This window comes from Corvus kubaryi, unplaced genomic scaffold (genome assembly GCF_017639235.1).
Source record: "Corvus kubaryi isolate FWS band 111438036 unplaced genomic scaffold, C.kubaryi_AGA036_p1.0 66, whole genome shotgun sequence".
NCBI classification, from domain to species: Eukaryota; Metazoa; Chordata; class Aves; order Passeriformes; family Corvidae; genus Corvus; species Corvus kubaryi.
This window is the reverse complement of record NW_024582054.1, coordinates 19,219,469-19,240,197: the sequence shown is the minus strand read 5'-3', so window position 1 is coordinate 19,240,197 and position 20,729 is coordinate 19,219,469. Positions and strand designations below refer to the sequence as shown.

Below are 20,729 nucleotides of genomic sequence, written 5' to 3'. Positions count from 1 at the left end.
TTGCCTGGTTCACTCAATGTGGAGAGCCATAATATTCCAAACTGCATGAAACAATCGTTGATTTCACATGCACACAAACCCACAGAGGTCTTCATATGCTTGTGAGACTGGAGCACAGCTCCTCTTATGGTGTTTGCATTAAACAGTTGAACACTGTAAATATTCCTGAATTTATATGCATTTAAAGCTTGCTAAGGCAGTTGTTATTAAGGGTATAATTTGTAGTGACACCTTTGGGAGTTTTTAAGTCCAGGCAGGGGCTGAAAGATCAGCCTTTAGTCTGCATTTTTTTTGCTGTGTATCTCGCCAACAGCTGAAACTTTGCAAGGACATAAGTGTATGTGCATAGGTCATTCGGTAAGGCACACAGGAATTAAACCTTGAAAATATTTTCAAGCTGTATGAAAACAAGACCAACAGAATTTTGGTAAGATATTTGCCTTAACTGGAAAGGCTTAAAATAAATGATCATATGATTTAAAAAAGCAAGGATTGCCTGCTATTTGTTGTAACCCCTATTTCTGTAGTGCCCCTGTAGCCAGAGAAGCAGCTGTTCATTGCTGACATTCTCCCTGCCAGGCATTCCAACTCTCTGAGGTAATGGGCTACAAGCATACGGGCCTTCGCTTTAATTCTTTCAGCGTATCCTTCCGCATGGATAGAGCGAGGGGAACGCCTCCAGGAAAAGAAATTAAATGCACACACACAGAGGCACACAGGGACGGCCGACTTGAAAATATTCCTGAGAACGCAATTTGCGCTCATGCGGATCAGCGTCACATGAAAGAGGCCGCCTGAAGAGCTGGCACAGGTTTATTTTGTTGTAGTATTTTCTTCCACCCCCCAGCTCTTTACCCAGTGGAATGATATCCAGAGCAAGTTTTTTGAGACAGGAAGTGAGGAATGTTTTCACTATGAGTGATCTGAGAAGAAGGTGGGTTAGCCGAGATAGCAGCTGTTTCGGACAAGAGGAACACAGTAAGTCACTTCCCGAGGAATACAGATGAGATGGCTCCGGGAGAAGAAGTCTTGGAGCGGTGGGGTTTTTTTTCGGGTACACGTATGTGAAAGGAGACCCGGTGTGTTTGGATCGCTGTGCGAGGTAAGGGGAAGACAGCGGGCACAGTAAAAACATAGCGGCTGATCTCTGCTGTGTACCGCAAGGCTGGAGAGTTTCAACCATTTACTTTTCGAAAAGTAAAGGCTGTGGGACTGTGCTTCTGGAGGTGGGGGAAGTTTGAGATACGCACTTACTGCTGCTCTCTCAGTCCAAGAGTCATGTCAAAGATTAACTGGTAAAACAAGGAGAGGGTGGAGTATTCTGATTATTTTTTTGGCTGCCCAAATATTTCTGATATAAATATATGTATTTCAAGAATGCGAAGTAATAGGAACCCTTTTTCACCATAATAAATTGCAGTTTTATTTTGATTACCGTCATTCATGCAGGCTATTCAAAAATATTTGTAAAGTAAAATGCTAATAATTGAGGGGGGACTGGGAGGTGAAGGTAAAGGAGAAAGATACACACAATGCTTAGTAATCACACATTAGTCCCGGCCATGTTGCTGAAATTCTAATATAGTATTTTTGAAACTACAGGTTTTTGTTGAAATATAAAGGTACAAAGTTTGGCCACTAAAGACATTTTTAGCTGTTGCATGAAAATTCCAGGCTTGGTAAATAAAGGCTTGTTATTGTAAAGGTCATCAGTTGGACTTGTAACTCCTGACAGTACGTTGCCATGAGTTTTTGCTAAAGTAGCTTAAAACAATGCAGATAGGTCTGAATTTAAAGTAATGCAGCAGGCAAATTTGAGAGCACCTAGGACTGCAGAATGCACAGCTGCTGAATAAAACCAGCACAGCTGTGTTTGCAAGAACTACACATGGCTAGCAGTAGAAGATACTGAATGATACCCTGGTGTTATTCAGCAAACTTGCCTTAATTCTACAAAATTTATTAAATTTTTTTTTAGTTCCTCTTTTGTGACGTGGTCTGGAAGTTAATTACTTAAGTTTTTCTTGTTATAAATGGGTGTCAGAAGTCATGAAGACTACGTCAGACATACTAAAATGAAATAATTTAGGGTAAATGCTCAGTGGAGCATTAAATGTAAACAACAGATCATAATGCTCCTGGCTGGCACATTCTGAAAATTCTGCTCTAAACTTCCTTCCTATGTTTGCATTGCTACCAGTTTGCGTAGTGAAATAACTGAAAGTCTGAGGCTGCCTCATGTCAGCATTAGATGGTTTGGAAATTTCACCTGTCAGGTTAGCCTCTGGTTAGTGATTTTTGGGAGGTTTTTTCCATTCTCTTAGAATACTTTTCTAACCCTTGGTATGGGCATACAAGATTGAAAGTCTTTCATGCTCAGTGGTACTCCATAAAACCTGAGATTGAAATACTTCTGCATTTCTGACTGTAGCTTTCAGAGACTAGTAAAGTGGTTTCTCTCACTGCTGTAGCACCAAAGAAAACACCTAACTCTGCAAAGAATGTATTGGAAAATCAGACCTTAGGGACGTGAGCTGAGGTCAGCCAGCCAAAAGTTACTCTGCCAGGAATAAACCCAGTGCTGGCAGTGGACAGGGGACTAAAAGCTTCTGTCTGTAGAGCATTCCCTGCATGCTGTTCAGGCAGGGCTGGATTTGGAGGATCAAAGTGCAGAGCGAGTAATAAAGTGAGGATTCCCTCTGTATCCCTAAATTTTTCAGGGAAACCGGTTGTTATTTCTTGTTACTTATTCTACAGCTGCACCCAAAAATAAATTAGTTGGTGTTTGGGTGAGGATTGTTTTCTCATTCAGCTGAGATTTTAGGTGGTATCTGTTGAGGATGGAGATTGTGTGGAATGGTAGAACTGCTTCAAGATTATCAGAAACAATGTCATGAAACATGCTTCTGGTCATTCTTTGGAGTAGGACTGCAAAGATGTCATTGAGGAAAAATGCCATGCTGCCTCCTCTTTCTCCCCATTTGAGGCCTTTAATGTCTTTCCACCTTCCTTTCTTCTTTGTGGTGCTGCTGGCTGGGCAGTAGGGAGTCTGATACGGGGTTTTCAGCCTGAAGAGTTTGTGGTTATGTTGGATAAGTTTCTAGGTGGGTGTATAAACGTCCAAGGAGAATGTGGTATCTGTTTGTTTACGGCTATACCTTTGAGTTTAAGAACAGGTGTGCTGAGAAGACTGCTTCTTCCGGTTCCTCCATTCCAAAGAAATGCCTATCCTCACGTTGCTCCTGTCTGGTCATCCTGAGAATCCTCAGGAATCAAATCGTGCCTTTTAATATGTGCTACTATTACATGCCAGCCTGTAAAAAGATGAAAAGAGAAAAGCAGGCGTTTGTTTTCTTTCCCCGTTCCGTCGGGGCAGCCCTGCCGCTAGAGGTGCAGGGGCAGAGCTCCGTGCCCGGGGCAGCGGCAGCCGGCGGCGAGAGGAAGCGGCGTGGCGGTGTCCGCGCTCCGGGTCGCTCCCGCCGCCCCGCACGGCAGGGCAGCCTCCCCGAGGGAATGGCATCCCTGCCCCGGGGAGCGGCGCGCAACGGGGGGATCTTCAAGGCGCCTTCCAGCCCAAACCTTTCCGTGACGCTGTGGCAAATTTCGCAGACTAGGGTGCGTGCGCTAGGAAAACACTTGGAAGAGGAGAAAGGCGAAGCTTGGAATGGAACTGACAGGAGAGGAGGCGTGAAGGTGTTTGCAAAAGGTGGGGAAATGGGTGTACCTGTACAGGTATACCTGTAGTCTGGGTAAGAGTATGATTTTCAAGGAAAGATTAGAAAATAAACGATTCTCAGAATTCACATACTCTCTTGGTGAGGCAAAGCATAACCTGAAGCATCATACAGTGCTTTAGCATAAGGAATAATGGTACAGCTTGCTGTAATCCATGGAAGATTAGAGGAATTGCACTTTAATTGTCTGGTAGAAAATGGCTAAGGTGTGAGTTTTAATGCTTCTCTTGCCTTTCTTTTTTTTTCTGGTTTATCATTTATGGGGCTTGGTTTTGTGTTTAATCCAACAGTAGATAGTGGCTGAGCCTGCACAACACTCTGAAAAACAAGCCAGATTGCTGAATTTACTCTTAAAGAAAATGTCTTTGTTCAGTATTACAAATACCTTAGGCAACTCAGATTTCATAGACATACTTCATTTAAATACCGGTTCCGTTTATAAATACTTATTTTAAGACATTGCAGTCACACGTGATTAAGACTCATTATTCACTTGTGAGTTTAAAAAAAAGAGATCAACTTGCCAAAACCCAATGTTGTCTGTGGAAAAACCAGAAACTCTGGTACTTATTTCATTATTTGAATACAGCCCTGCATTTTGGAAAGGTAGACTGATTATTTAGATTTAGAAAAAATATACATGTTATTTTTCCCATGTTACCATTCCCCTTTCAGTCAAAGTATTTCTGATTCTTTTATTTCTTCTCTTTTGTTCCTTACTAGGACTCCAGTGGATGTCTCTTCTCCTTGTCCCTTGGTGGAAAACTTGCTTGGCTTTAATGGATACTGCTGCTGCTGGTTGATCTCTGGAGACTTTACAGCTCCTTACCTTTTGAGAGGAGATAACTTCTCGTCCCCTGTCAAGGTCTCAGTGGTAGCAGCTCTTTATCACTAACCGTCTCTGGGGAAAAAGAAGATGCCTCTACCTTTTGGGTTAAAATTGAAACGAACTCGACGTTACACAGTATCCAGCAAGAGTTGCTTGGTGGCTCGTATCCAGCTGCTCAACAATGAATTTGTGGAGTTCACTCTGTCGGTGGAAAGCACGGGCCAGGAAAGTCTGGAAGCAGTGGCTCAGAGGCTTGAATTGCGGGAGGTAAGCGAGTTGTCAAGTGAAGGCATAACTTTAGTTTCTAGTACTAGATGACCTATGTGGTAAATCCTTGCCATGTAGGGCAGTCAGCTTATTTACTGGTGCAGCTATCCTGTGTTCCCATTGTTTCTTCACCTTCTGGTCTTTATGGGGACTTGGATTGCTCCAAAACAGTTGCAAACTTACATTACAGAGCTTAGATAGTGTCCACGGGGAGGAAATGTGAGAAGTGTCGGTGAATAAAAGCTTACAATGGTAAACAAAGCAACAGGTTTTTAAATGTGACAGTGCTGAGAATTCTGCTTTAAAAAACCCATAAAGCAAGAAAATAATTTCTACCTAAGCAACATGGTTAAAACTACAGCAAGACTTGAGTCATAAGACAGCGTGTTATTTGTGTGCATGTATTTTTTTTCTGATGGATTAGTGCTGTGAAAAGAATCTAAAGCACAAAATGTGATAAGTGTACCAGTGACCAACTGTTTGTCCTGCTTGTTTAAATACCACAAATATATTTCCAGACACTGTCTTGGAGCACATATATAGTCATATAGATTGAGTGCTGGCCTTATGATGAGACCTGGTTTGTGCTAGTTGAATATGTAAATATCGGTTCAAGCTGACTTTTTTCCCAAAAATTCCTTCCTTGATATTTTGAAGGATTCTTTTGGAACTGAAATTTGTTCTTCCACACATTTAGTGATTATTCCTACATCTCCTGTTTTGAGTGAATTCCTTCTGAAACGCTAAGCTTTGAAATGCTGATGGAAATCTACAAAGATTACCAACATATGAAGCAATGTCATTATTTTATAAAATTGTTGAGCACAGGTGGTTTTAAATGCAGTATTCGAATGCTCTCAATCCTGGGTGAACTGACATTTCCCCCTAGAGTCTCCAAAGGTTTAGTTTAGCTCATTTTGTAGTCATTGCACTGTGACTGCATGTGCACTTCTGGGGGGCAGGAGAGAGAAAGCTAGTGATACAAGTTTAGTGTTGCTAACATTGTTCTGAAAAATACGCTTTTGTTCTGTTCTGTGGTCTGCCATAGAATGACCTTTTGATTATGAGATTCAAATACAGGATGAAAACCTTGGACTTAGGTAACCAAAATATGAGTAATTGTGAAAATAATAATAAAAATTTGTATTTATAACTATGATATTTTAAAATGTTATCTTTTTATTGTCAAGCAATGGCAACTGTTGGTAACTTTGCTCAAATATTGAGCAAATATATTTAGAACTTAATCCTGCAAATATTTATTACTTTACACACCATGCATTACTGTAGGATTCCTCAGTGGGAAATGTTATATATAGTCAGTTGTTTTCAGAAATGCTTTTTATTTTTCCTGTTTGGAGAATAATGAAAAATGAAATAGATGTGAAGCCATTAACTTGTAAGGGTTTGTTTATTGTGGTTGTTTTCAATTGCAATATGCATTCTTGTAGGGCCTCCAAATATTTTTTTAGCGTACAGTTATTTTTGAAAATGCAATTCTTTGCAAGGTTATGCCTTCTTTTTTTAATCTTTCTCCTTCTAGCAAAGGGAGAATCTAGCTACGCTTATAGGCTTAGTGTTTACTTAGAACACATCAGGTATCATATATTTAGAATTCAATTATTGTTGTGTGAATGGAGTTTGTCAATTTTATCTATCCACTTTCAGATGTAACTTCTAAGTCATAGAAAGTATAGAATTTTTGCTGTTTGCAAAATGCAAAGGCTTTGTCTTTCTGAATGATGACTGCTAGCTTTTATTGAACTAGTCACAGAGCGCTGGAGATGCTGTTTTTTTCAGCTATTCTTCATTATCTCTTTCTTCGGAACCACTCCTAAAAATCTTTTTAAAAACTTAAAAAAAAAAAAAAAAAAAGAGAGAGCAAGAGATGCAATTCCCTCAATTAAGAGTCATATATCAGACTAAGGGAGTTGACAGTAAACTATTGAACTCTGAGCAGATTCCTTCACTCATGCATTCTTGCATGGATTATTTTGGCAGGAAAGCGTGTTGCAATAAAAGGGAATGGAAAATAGGGATATAAATTACTTTCCAGAGCTTGCATTCAAAAAATGTTGTTCTGCCTTTAAATAGTCAGATTTGCCAAGCAGATACTGCATCATTCCTCACTGCTTGCTTAGTAGAAAGTTTTCAGAAAGAAAAATGTGTTCAACACTTCTTAAATTTGCAAAAACAACTTTAGTCTTTAATACAGTAAACCACAAAATATTTCTGTAAGAAGTTGCATATTTTTAGTACACTGAGCTTAAAGCTCACTGCCTTAAAGCATGAAGGTGGATTCCAAGTGTTAAACATGAAAGTATGACTGTTTATTTGGATACTGAGGCTCGGGACCATTCTCAAATCCAAGGAGTCAGTTTCAGATTACTGTATATGGCCTACACAGCTAGGACAAGCAGTTCCCAAGCATCTTCAAAACAGTTTATTGCATGAGGCTTTAGGGGAATCTCTACCATTTTTTACGCATTCAGTGGTAACATTTGTGAATGCCTCTTTCTGGTGTAGTCTGGAATTACTGAATTTGAACAGTGAACTGAACTATTTTTAATGGTGTGCCATCTTTTAAGATATTTGTTTTAACAGATCTTTATGTAAATGAGTAATCTTCAAATTATGCATTGCATGGCTAAACACTGTTTTTCTTCTGATTTTCCAATTAGTACTTCTTGATTTCCAAGTTGTGTACTAGTATGGACACATAGTTAGCATTTAGGAAGATTTACGTATGTTGACAATATTTTTTTACTGAATGGTAAACTCTGTAGACAAGTGAAATGAATTCATTAAACTGAGTATCTTCTGGTATTCCTAGCATGTGACTCATCAGGAATGAGTATGTAATCCAGCTCTCTTAAACAGAGGAACTGGGGAAAGAAGCCAAAGGGAACAGTGAACATAAGTTACTTACCCATTGTAGCACAGTCTGTCTTTTATCCTGTGAAAGAACTATAACCAAACTTGACTTATGCAAAAAGCTGTTACAGAAAACCATTCTGGAATCACAAGTTTTGAAAAACTGTTGAGAGCTCTGCTGGTTAACTACCGTAAAAAGTATGTGCAACAGTGCTAATCTCGCATCTAGGGCACTAGTATGCAAATAAAATCCTTGAAAATACAGAGATCTTTAGAGCATTGTGATACAGCTAGGTATATTAGCTAGGTAGGTTTGGCAGGAGATGTTATAACTGGTGCCTTTCTCTTGTTGATTGTTTTGTTTTGTTTTTTTAATAGCACTTCTAAACCAGAGAGAAGGGGCAAATTCTGCTACTGTGTACAAGCAGAGTCTGACTTAAGTGCAGATATGTGGTAGAGTACAAGAACCAGTGGCAGGGAACTTCTGTGGAGAGTATGTGTTGTGCATATGGAAGTTCCTGTGTTTGTTTTGGACGTGCAGAGGAAAAGGAACCAAGGTTATCTGGATCCTGAATAACTTCAAAGTTCTGAAACAGTGCTTCGGAAATGCTTGAACTGTGATGTAAAACTTTGCTCTGAATTCTAAAATATCAGTTCTCTGTTGGAGAAAACACGAAAAAATACCTTTAATTCATAATTGTGGTTTCTTAAATGTGTTTTTCATATGAAAAGAGTGTTTTTAAAATAAGACCAAGTGCAACAATGAATATTCTTGCCTATATGTATCAGTAACCATATTAACTGACAAATAAGAGTTGGGCCACATCATGACAGAGGGATCATTAACATAATTATATTTATGTCTTGTATCAAAGTCTGACAATGTTTTAGCTGATGCTTGGTGAAATAAGAGGAGAAGCAGTGCTTGTAGTTGAGCTGCTGTGGTTGCCTCTCTGAACCAAATTTTCTTTAAAATTAGGAAAGGAGAAATTGGCATGGAGGAATATATATAAGAATGCAGATCTTCAGTGTGTAATCTGATTAGTTTAAAAGATGCTACCTTATTGAAAAGCAAACTTGAGTCCATCTAAAACATATTAATAATTATAAGAGTGTGATAATTGTAATTTAGCAACCAAGATAAATTGAAGGACAGAGCAGTCAGGCAAAAATCAGTAACTGCCTCAATGCAATTATTTCTTCCTCTGAAGAAAAAAAGATACACGTTCAGGTAAAGGGTTTGCACTCAGTCTTATTATGCTGAGCAGCACAAAATTAAGGTTTTTCCATGAAAAAAATAATGGCGGTAAGAAAGCCTTGCCCCTGATTTCTTTAGCATTTTTATAAATGAATATACAACTTAATTGCATTTTGTTTACCATCATGTCAGTGAATTGCTGTACAGTTTTATACCAATCTTGACAGAAGAGGTTTTCTTTACTTCTGAAGCAAAGGCATTTTTTTATTGTTTAGTATTTTTAGACTGCTTTGCAATTTGGCTTTTCCCTTTAGTAAGGCAATCAGAATTTAAGCCTCTGATGAATGGGAACATGATACTACTTCTAATGTCAGTGATGTGTAAGGTGGGAGTCAAAAACAGTTACGTGAGTTCATCCTTCTCAGAGCCTTGTACAGTGGTGGGAGAAAGTAATAATATTTTTTTTTTTCAAAAAAAAGTATATTTCTACATTTCTGGGTCATGTGGATAACTGACCTATCTCTGCAAGAGGTTAAAATGTCTTGGATATCATGTTTTCTGTGCTCTATGAGGCTATGGCTCTTTACCTTGTAAATTAGTCAGCTTACCTTTGTCAAATGTCCTGATGAGTAGAATATTCCTTGCCTGTTAGAAGATTGTTTATTCAAGGTATTTGAAGGGTGTAAAACACAGTGTGTTATGATTTGTACAGTGTTTCATTTGAATAAACTAGAATACATCAGATTACCTTGCAAGGTATTGATTTGGTTATTTATTTCTTATCCCTTCTGTTTTGCTTTAAACTATGGTTGGCAATTACTTCATTCAAATAGTATTTGTGAAATCTGTGTTATAGTAGTTAGGAGAAAATAATGGTGTGTGTGAGTGCTGGAAAAAAGGTTTCCATTGTGAAAGAACTAAGATTTAAGAATAACTTGTCTCTTTGATCATACAGCTACTCTGCTAAGTATTCCCTCCTGCAACTACAGCTGAAGAGCTTATCAGTGCTAGAACAACAAAAACGGTCTAGGCAAAAGTACCCTATAGTAAATAGCTTCAATATGGGGGGAAAGGGAGGGATTTTAGTCAGTGGTCCTCCTGTTTCTGCAAGAAGAATTGGTCATGGCAGTATGTAAAGAAGTGCAACTTCCTACTTGGTGGCTGGTACATGACGAGACTCACAGGGTTTTTTTCTCTACCACTTTCAAGAAGTCCTGGATATTGTACACTGGCCAGTCCAGCCTGCTCCAAGTCCTTTCTCAGTTAGAGATTGGGAAGTTTTGTGGAGGAGGTTGTCTGCTGTGATAAGAATGGAGTTTCTGGAGAGTTTTCAAGGCCTGTTGTCTCCTTCTGTAGCTCTTAACATTGGGTGTAGGGTAAAGCTTTCATTTGGTATCTGGCGGTTGTGCTTAGTATAAGATTATTGACCCAGTTCTCCTGCACGTGGTTTATTTAAACTGTGCTATCCTGATAGCAGGAGCTGTTCTGTATCCAAGCATATAGTAAAGCTAGATGTGGTGGAGCCCTTGGGCTAACTGGACTTTTATGAATTTGACTGCAGTGCTTATCCTTCAATAATGAGAAGGTGTTTTCAGCATTCTGATCAGGGATGTCTTACGGTTTGTTTTATTTGTATGTATGAGTGTAAAGGAGGAAAAGCTTGAAAATACATTTTGATTGCATTCTGTTGCTGTTGTTTTCTCTTTTTTTTTTTTGCCTTGTCTTAGGATGGTGATTCCTCAGGTACCCTTGAGGCAGGTAGCCAAATACATTAATTAGAAGGCACCGTGTTAACTGTTAGAAAACAATTCTTTTTTCCAGTCTATTTGTAATGTATGAGATATTTTTCAAGATTGATAATATAGGATATGGAAATTAACTGTAAAATATATTATTAAATATGTAAGGTTGAAGTAAATTTTGAACGCTGCTATGCCTCAGGGGACCTCCAAGGGTAGCATGGTCCTACCCTCTGCTCAGGAGAATCAGGTGGTTTGTGGGTTGCCTGGGTGAGTTTACCACCCAGGTGCCTCCAAGGATAGAGATTTGACACCTCTTTGGGCTATCTGTTCCAGTGTTTGGCTAGTCTTGTTGTGAAATTTTTTTCCTGATCTAACTGGAATTTCCCATGCTGCAGCTTGTCCCCAGTGCTTCTCATACTTGTGGTGATTACTTCCAAGAAGACTCTGGCTCTATCTTCTCTGTCTGTGCCTTGCTCTTAGGCAATTGAAGTCCACAGTAAGATTTTACTTAGTCTCTTCTTAAGGCTGATCAGCCTCACTTCTCTGACTTTCACTGTACATCATGCCAAAAGATCTAATATAGTTACCTGCAGTAATGTAATTTTGTGGCACTCATACCTGGTGAAACTCCTCTGCTTAGCTTAGGAAGTCTGGTTGACTTCAATGATGAAGTGACTCCACTCCCACCAACTTGTGAGATGTAGATACTGTGTGGGGCTTTTGGTACTTTTGTGTTCTTGATAGCTCTTGATATTTTATGCAAAAATATTTACTGTCTCTAGTGTCAGAAAGCAAATAGATAGAAATTAAGTGTGCAGAAATTATATGTTCCTTTTATTTCTATTTGATTTTCTTCAGAGGGGTTTGGTCATAAGACACTAAAATAAACGAACCTCAAAGTAGTGTTAATCTTAACAGCCTAACATATTTTAAGAATTATGTCATGCCATTCTTTTTAGCACTGGATGTTGTCCTGAGCTGCTAATAATAAAATGTTATAGCAATGAATAAAAGTGGGTTCTATTTTAATCAGTGCGAATATTCCAGGGTGCATAAGCTCCTCTGAAAACTCACAGGATCAAATTCTGCCCTTGAAGTGAAGTGAAAGGTTTGCATAGAAGTTAGAAGACCAGCTTTGGTCTGTAATATTTTACATGGCTTGTTTAAAGATATGCTGGATTCCAGAGGATATTTTAAAATGTGGAAACATTTTTCTTAGTCTGTTATGCCAGTAACTGCTTGGTTCTGTGTGTAGGCAATAAAAAGCAGTCAGTGTTCCTAAGAAATAGATGTACTTAAATGATCATCATGCCTTAAAATTAGTCTATACATTCAGTTTAAATGCAGGGTGTAGAATCAGGAGTTATCTTACATCAGCGAGTTTGAAACAGTGGTGATGTTGACAGAAGTTTGTGCTCTTTTTCTCCTCACCTTTGTTTTGCATCTGTGCTTCTATGAGGTTTAAGTACACCAAGGCTGCAAGTGAGTTATCCAAACAATTGCTGTGCTTTTTTTGGGGTATATTTTTAGTTGGTTTACAAACATGTTTGTGTGATATGCTCTATAGAACTCTTTCAGCTGTAGCTGTTACCCTTTGCTTTCAGTCTGCCATGCTGTCATGGCCGCTGCTCTTCCAGAATGTTGTGGTTCCACATTTCAGATGGTGCTCAGCCGAGGCTGATGTGGTTGTCCTGTCAGAGAAGTGGGCTGGGCCAGAGCAGAATGTCAGCATCATAGCCTGACTTTGGCTCCTGTGACTGTGTACATGGTGTTAACAGTCTTGTGATGAAAGAGAAATACACCTTTTTATACGCATTCCTTTCCTTACTCGGTCTGCAGGAAGGATTAAGGACTAGTCAGTCGTTCAGTACATTTTATCCTTTCCAGCATGTGATGTTGCAGTGAACATGGTATTTCTTTCGTAATGGAGTTTCTGTGGTACTACTGTTTGGGTTTTTTTCCTCAACATCTTATGGAATTTAAGATACTGTCTTCAATATCCTTGTGGGGTGGTGGTGGTCACCTAATGACTGGGGGATTGAAGAATAGAAATAAAATGTCATTTAAGGTATCAGCAAACTTTGTTTGTCTGGACTGGAAAATTTAGAAATCAGTGTTGTTTATATTATTTATATTCAGAGCCGTATTTCTTTTGTCTTCTTGAAAGTCAAAGTATTTATGACTTCCTAAATTTTACTCTTGGCTTTCAAAATTTAGAAGTGATGGCCACACAGTGTCCACCTGAGAAAAATTTGCTTTGTAGGATTTGCTTTACAGAGAACTCTGTTTCTGATTTGGGAGTAGTCTGGTTCTCTATCATGATTTTTAAACTTTCCCATTCTGCACATTCTCTAGGTATCTTCCTCTATACGGAAAAAAACCTGCTTTTTTCTTCTCCGAACTGTTCTAATTCAATTGATTTTCTGTATTATAGGCTGTCTTTTTATCAGAGGGCCAGAGTTGTTTTAGAGTTTATAGAAGGCATCTTAAGGTTAAATAGGCAGATTTTGTCTGAACATACTTATTTTTTTATCTTGTGAATACTAATTTTGCAATTACATGGCAGCTAGCACTAATTTTAACTTAAAGGATTTTTTTTAAACCTTGGGGGAAAAAAGCCCACAAACACCAAAACCCACCAACAATCAGTTAGAACTGTGTTTGTGCTAATTTAGAGAGGAGCAAAGAAGTACATTTTGCCAGTGTGCAATGCCAAAGGAACATTATGCCTTAGAACTGGCTCTAATTTCCTACTTTCGTTAATATCCCAGGGAAAATGTTTTTATGGAATAGATGGTTTTATTAATTTAATGCTACATCTTGACTTTTGTGCCTTGAATTACTCGATGATCTGTGCTGATACGGAGCACTGATTCAGTGCTGTCCATGAAGTTTGGGATAGGGTATATGTGGTTGTTGCACACATAGTGAGCCTGTCAGAGCTGTAAGGAAAATCTGAACTCCCCTGAGGGTGGGCTCTTCATCCTTTTTAGACTGTAAACTAAGAAGATGTATGTGTATGAATTTTCAGCTGTGTGTATGGGTGAGTTTTTGCGGGAACGTACTGAAGTGGCCTTCTCCTACTATGAGCTGTTTCTCCCCAGTGAATTTCAAATCTGTGCTCCAAAGTATCAAAATGCTAGAGCTGTTGAGAAAACAACAGAAAATACGTTTTTGGTAGGGACACAAATTTTCGATAACTAATTCACAGAAATTATTGATTTAGAGAAATCATGATAAATATTTGCTCCACTTTATAGAATTTCATCCTTAAAAGCTTTATTTTGTGTAAGTTAAAAATGTCTGAAAATATGTAAGGAAAAATATTGGATTAAAGGTGTTGGTATTTCTACAATTTCTACATACAATAAAGGGTATGTAGCAAGGACTTGGAGAATTTTAATGTAAATACCTACAGACTTAATTGGTAATTTTTAACATTCACTTATCTGCCTCCCTCAGTTAAAACACTTCTAGTTATGATATCCAGTTTGGTCTGATAGTGACATGAGTATTTTCCAATCCACATCTGTTTTCTGGTCCAGAACTGCATGAAATCAGTACTGTGGGAGCAGATTTTAGCCAGTTTAAACATAGCGGAGAAATTGAAATTTTAGTGGGTGACTCTGCAGTATGGATTTAGGACTGTCCTGTTCTAAAGACAAGAGCAAGAGAAAAATACTCTGATCCAGACTCCTTCTGGGAGAGGATCTAGTGGAAGTTAGATGGTGTTGCTCAAGTTGCTGTCCAGTGGGATTTTGGCCTTCCAGGGCCATCCTCAGCCTCTCACAATGGTCTGTTTCATTGCATACTGTCTGTTCTGTTTTAGCTTGGTCAGGGGTGCCCTCTCAGGCAAGATATCTTCCTGCTCTGCTGTATCTGGTCATTTTCCTGCTTGTGGAGTGAGCCATGGATATGCTTTAATGAGCTCAGCTTTGACTGAGCAGCTGTCCTTTGCTTTTTTGTCCTTCAGCATCCCATGTGAGCCTGCCTACCAAGTCCCCAGAGAAGCCATGCTTGGCTCTCCTCTGTCCCATGTCATTTTCCATTTGCCTTCCTCACTTCCCCTAGATTTCCTGTCACACATGAATGTCTACTACTAGCATCTGTGAATTGCCACAACAGAGTTATGAGTTATGAATTGTTTGCAAGTAAAGAGTAGTTCTGGTACAGTTTTAGGTGGGGGACCTTATGTAAGCGAGTTGATTTTCTGAGTGTAGTGTCTGCTTTTTACGGTCAATGTCTCTGCAGCTCTGTGAATTTTCAATAACCCATAGCCTTAGTCAGTGTTTTAAAACATGTATTTCTAAGTAGCAAGACTTTCTTACAGTATATTTTATCTAATACCACAATATTAACTTTTTTCATCATTGCAATGCCTCTTTTTCAGATTACATATTTCAGTCTCTGGTATTATAATAAGCAGAATCAACGCAGATGGGTAGATTTGGACAAGCCTCTGAAAAAGCAGCTGGACAAATATGCCTTGGAGCCAACTGTGTATTTTGGAGTAGTGTTCTATGTGCCTACTGTTTCTCAGCTTCAGCAGGAGATTACCAGGTAAACTTCTTACTATAAACTTCTATGTGTTAATAAATTTGCTTTCAGCATTCTGAAATGTATGGTTTATTTAAAAGTTGTCTGCTTTCCACTCCCCTACCTTTATAGAAATGAAAACTATTTTAGGCAGAATTTATGTTCAAACTGTATGCTAATGTATCTTTGGAATATTTAAAGTATGTGATAAACTAAGCAAGCAACTAACTTTTTTTATGATCTTAGGAATCTGCTCAAACCTGTTTTAAGTAACAGGCATACCTGCATGGTCAGACTTTTAATTGTTTTAGTCCCTTCATGTTTGACTTTTAAAATTTTGTTGGTTGGTTGGGTTTTTTTGTTTTGAAAATTCATGTGTTGTTTTTGTGGACCTCCATCCTACACAAAGCACATGCAGATTTTATTAAGCTGTGCTTTCCTTTGTTTTGCTTTTAGTACTTTCTGTGTTTTCAGTCCAATACATTGGCAAGCTACAGGTTAGACTTCAGCTTGTGATTTTTTTTTTTTTTTTTGTGTATAACTGAGCCATAAATATGGATGTTAGTTCTGGTATTATGCGTTTGTTTCTACTGTGAAACTGGGGAAAATCACATAATTATTGCTGACTGCAGAGGGAAAAATAGAACTGAGCATACATACTGGCCAGTTATTCCTATGGGCCTGTACATTGGCTTCTAATGACTTAATGTTTATAGTTCTAATTTAATTATTTTTTTAATAGGCAAATGAGTACAAAACCCATAGCTGAATTACAAATCTGTATTGTTATTTCAAAAATATGTGCTTGTATTAACTAACCCACTTAAACTAAAAAATTTAAGTTGGCCCTGCTTTGAGTGGGGAGTTGAAGGAGATGATCACTCAGAGGTCCTTTTCAGCTTAATTTATGCTGTGGCTACATGAAACTGTCTTACATACTCTGTTCCTAAAATACCCTGCCAGACACCTTTCCTGCTAATTATGATGTGAAAGCTTTTGAGGGTCACCAGGTGCAGACCTTGTGGTGCAGACACTGGTGCTGTTATATACTGCTCAATGCTTGGCAGCTTTAGTTTTTGGTTTTATGTGTAATTTTTGAATTTTTTTTTTCCTGAAAACTCCAAAGTTTTGCGCTATTTCTCAGCAATTTTAGTGGCTTAAAAGTCTCTGGTTCAGATTCTGTGTTGGTGTACTGGGATGCATTAGAGTAAGATAAGTATCATGGTGTTGCATTGAATAGCTAAAATGCCTGCAGAACCTTGAATAGTCTTCTCTGGCATTTATTTGAAGAATACGGTGTTTATGCTGGAGCTTTAACAAAAATTTGGCGGTGTGCTGCGAGGTAGAAAGAAGGAGTTTATGTGCCAGCCTTATGCTTGTGTCCTAGAGGATGGTACTTACTTTGATATATGGTAGTAAGAGTCTGGGTTAGTTTCAGAAATCTGGATTTTTTCATGCCTTTTCGATACAAATGAGATTGAACATGTTTAAGCAAATTATATGTTTAAGGTACACCAGGAAATGGAAATGTTATAGATAAAAAGAGATGTGCTCTCCAGAGGTAGTGTTAAGATTCTTTATCTAAATGTTTGCTTTTAATAGCAGTTCTATGGAAAGAGCTTACCTTCTGCTTCTTGACTGGGAAGACTTGTTTCCCCAAATGGCTTGGGCTTTTCCCTTTTTTTAAGGCCTGGGTTTAGCCCCAGCTGTTCTTGTGTGTGTTATATAGGGATGTTACATACTCTCATATGATATACTGGGTTTTTGTATCAGGATCCCCAAGAGTCAAAACAATATTTATAAATTATCACTGTATTTACCAGGACAGCAAACAGTAATGGAAGAGTGCTGTCCATTAACATGAATAAAATTTGTGTGGAGTTTACCTGACCTTTCTAATCACTGAATGAATTATAGCACATACTTTAATGTTCTCGGTATTAAAGCCTTACTTCACAAGAGTTAACACGCAATATGAGGAAGTCAAGAACTTTTTAAAACTTGACTTACAGAAGACAAATGTCCTCCTTGGCTAAGTCTGTCTAGCTGTAATGGCAATTTTGAGGTGTTTTGGACTCCAGATAGGAAGTTCCGTGGGTGACTGAAAGGGGTAGAAAAGTTCAGGCAAATAGTGGCTCAGTCTGTGAAGAAACAGTACAGCTAGTAGTGGTTGCATGTACAAGAGATGATGCAGGCAAAGCTTAGATTAAAAGAAAAAGAAACGGTGCCTTGAAAGTGAGAACAAAATGTACAGAGAAGTTGTAATGCAGAAATGAAAGTCACTACTGGGATTGAGGGAATGCACATTGTTAGATCTATTGGAAGAGAATGCAGCAATACAGAAGCAGTTTACTGAACATTGTAAAGAGACTATAGCAACAATTTTAAGGAAGGAGGAGGTAAAAATAAAAAAAAGAAGAGGGATTGGTAGTAGATAGAAATTGTGGAGATTCTTTAAGATCGCTGATTCTAGAATGGTATGTGAAAGTTAAGGGAGGCAGGAGTTTTAAAAGGCCTTGAAGTAGTGGGTCCAAATGATGAGGAAGACTACCCTCAACTCAAACTGGGGAATGCAGAGAGGAATAGGAAGTGCAGGCACATTTTTCTGCTGTCTCTTAAAAATTAAGAAGCCCATGCTAGCTTTTGCTTTTTTTTTTTTTTTGCCCATGTAGGTATCAGTATTATTTGCAATTGAAGAAAGATATATTGGAGGGCAACATTCCTTGCACGCTGGAACAAGCAATACATCTGGCTGGTTTGGCAGTTCAGGGTAAGTAAGAAATTATGCCAACTAGCTAATGTTGAATTAGAAACTTTGATGATATATTTTCTATTGTTGGTTTTCTATTTGTCACTCAAAAGACCCAATTTAGTAAGTTATGAAAGGAGCTTGCTCCTTAGGACTTTGTCATACGGACTGAGGAGAGGAACAGTTGGATCAGTGGCCCCGAACTTGCTTCTGTGCAGTCCTCAGATACCTGTGTATCTAACATGTACTTTCAGGAGCTGGATTTGAAATAGACATTGGAGTTCCTTTAGGGGCAAAGGCTTTAGTTGTCTGCCTACATCAACAGACCCTTCCTTTGTTTCTGTTAATGGAGACTGTTTATTCTGACACATCTTCATAAATAAGCAACTTTGAATGTACAGCTGTACTTGTATTTCCATTTTTTTATCCCAAATTTCCTATCACATAAGATTATTTCAAGTTAGTGTGCGAGACTGTTAACAGTTCTTGTGTTCAAATCACTCCTGAAAACACATTTCTGTGATACATATGAAAAAGGCAGCTTTATTTTTCCCAGCTAGGGTCAGATGGGATAGAGTATATACCAGTCCTGAGTCTGTCTGCCCTGATCATGTCTGGTGTTCCTTGCAACGTGCTTGTCTGATATTAAATCTCTCAAAAGTTTGTAATGGCAGCAGCTGTGTTTAATGTGTTTGTGTACTGTTATTTGTATATCATTCAGAGTGAATGCCACTTCAGTATATCTAGTAGCAATTGTAAACCTGCCAAAACTGAACAGGACTTAAAGTCATTGGCAGCATGTACAACCAAAGATTTTTTTGTATTTTTTTAGTTATATACATTGATTGTATCACAATAAAGATGATGATTTTGTTTTTTTTAAAATGTGGTTACCAGTGGAGTAGGATAAAGTGTATTAATGCCTTGTTTATATAACAGCCAGGTTTTAATGGTCTTCAGCTGAAAAAAATCTTGCTCTGTTATTTCCATGTCTTTGGACAGTGTAAATGTCTCTCTGCTCAGTGAGTTGTTTATAGAAATCTTTCAATATAACCCTCTTTCCAGATGGAAAATATTCATAATTTTAGCTTTCACCATCCTTTTTTATTCCTGTATAAGAGATGAACTGTACATCTTGATAACACAGTGAAAAAACAACTCAAAAAAAGCACAGGTTCTAAGTTAATGTGCTCCAGTGATTGAAGTAGCTTATACCAGGTAGGTTAGCAATTTTAGCTAGTGAATGAACAGAAGCAGTGTTTGCTGTTTCAAGTCAACTGGTTTCAAGAATGATCTGTATTTAAAATAAATACAATAAGTTAATTCTAAACACTGCTTTATCTCAAGAGCTGTCTTGGTATAGTGTGTCAGAGATGCTCCCCTTTCATATAAATAACTTCCATATTTTAATACTTAATACAAAATTGGTTCCTGACTGTCCCTAAAATGATACTGATATGTATGAGAGTCTGTGGTAATGTGAATTTTTGGGAGCAGCTGTTCCATGCAGACTGCTGTTCCATGCAGACTGCTGTTCCACAGTTTCTCTGCCAAGGCTGGTACATAACTTTTCCAGTGTAGACTGTTTTCTCTTCTTTGAAATGTTGGCTAGTCCTTTCCTGGAAACAGAGAAAGAGTGAGATTCCTTGAGATGCTCTTTGGCATGATGTAAAATCAAAACTGTTACATCCCTTCTGAGCATGCCCCTGAGTCTGGAAAGGCTTCTAGCTCCCAATTTCTGCGTGTCTGTGTGCAGGGAGCTGTAAAAGTTTTGTTAGCCAAAGGATGCTCCAGCTGCTCTGTGCAGTGTTTGAGTAAAGCTCCAAGTTAGAGTAGTCTGTTGGACCCATACTGAAGTATCTGATAGGAGGGAGTAAAGAAGATAGAGCCAGAATATTCAAAATTTGCCCGGAGAAAGCTCTGAGACAATCTGCTGTAGCTGATCTTGCTTAGAGTTAGATCTCTGGAAGCCTCTTTCATCCTAAGCTGTTCTGTGATTAAAAAAATCAAACTACTAAAACACTAAAGAACTAAGGAACTTGAATGCTGATTGTTTTATCATTTCTTCTTCTTCTCTATCCACAAGGAGTGTTACCAACTTTTCTGAAGAAAAGATGGGATTTTTTTTACCTTTTCTCTTTATAAATGTTATTGATTAGTTCGTTCTGTTGTTTTGCTTTCAGATTGTAGTTCAATAGGATGAAGGTTTGCTACTTGGAGATCCTGCTGCAATTAATTGGGTTTTGAGTCATTTTGTTAAAAGTGTTTGAATCCAAGATTTTTTTTATTTTTTAGCGGATTTTGGAGACTATGATCAGTATGAATCTCAGGAGTTTCTACAAAGATTTGCTTTGTTTCCAGTTGTAAGTACTTTCTTTAAATTGGTGCATTTAAATTATTAAATTGACAAATTTAAATCCTTCTTAAAATTGGTAAATGCAAGTAATTTTTAGGAAGATTCCATGCTCATCTATCTTACTGCTCCATAGGTTGTCAAATTTATTAAAGGTTTTCTTTGAGATTGGAGTGAGATATGACACCTTATATTACACAGAAACAAAGATGTAGTAAGATCTTTTCAATTTTGTTGTATATTGTACTGAAAAGAAGGTTGAGGTACAGATGGGAAAGTGGGTAAAACCACTTCAAAACAGTGTTTGTGCTTTTTGGGTTTATTTGTGCATATTATAGCATCTTAGCTCCAAGACTAGAGTGAAAGGTTGTTTCATATGTGTAAAGAAACTATAACCATTTGATTTTGTAGAATTTTTTTGTATTTCATTCCACAAATGCTATTTTA

At 38.0% G+C, this 20,729-nt stretch overlaps 1 protein-coding gene across 5 annotated transcripts in view; it reads left to right on the top strand.

The window, feature by feature from the left end:
- The first annotated feature begins 661 nt into the window (after positions 1-661).
- Positions 662-20,729, top strand: part of PTPN21 (protein tyrosine phosphatase non-receptor type 21) — a 46,209-nt gene continuing 26,141 nt past the window's right edge. For 2 of the 5 annotated variants that reach the window (XM_042047943.1, XM_042047939.1), the window contains exons 1-5: positions 665-1,102; positions 4,458-4,830; positions 15,035-15,204; positions 17,853-17,950; positions 20,225-20,292. In XM_042047943.1, the coding sequence (XP_041903877.1) occupies positions 4,651-4,830; positions 15,035-15,204; positions 17,853-17,950; positions 20,225-20,292 (516 nt within the window). In that variant the 5' untranslated portion in view covers positions 665-1,102; positions 4,458-4,650. Of the gene's footprint in view, positions 1,103-3,609; positions 3,707-4,457; positions 4,831-15,034; positions 15,205-17,852; positions 17,951-20,224; positions 20,293-20,729 lie in introns of all 5 variants that reach the window. The other 3 variants (XM_042047940.1, XM_042047942.1, XM_042047941.1) reach the window with 3 other exon arrangements.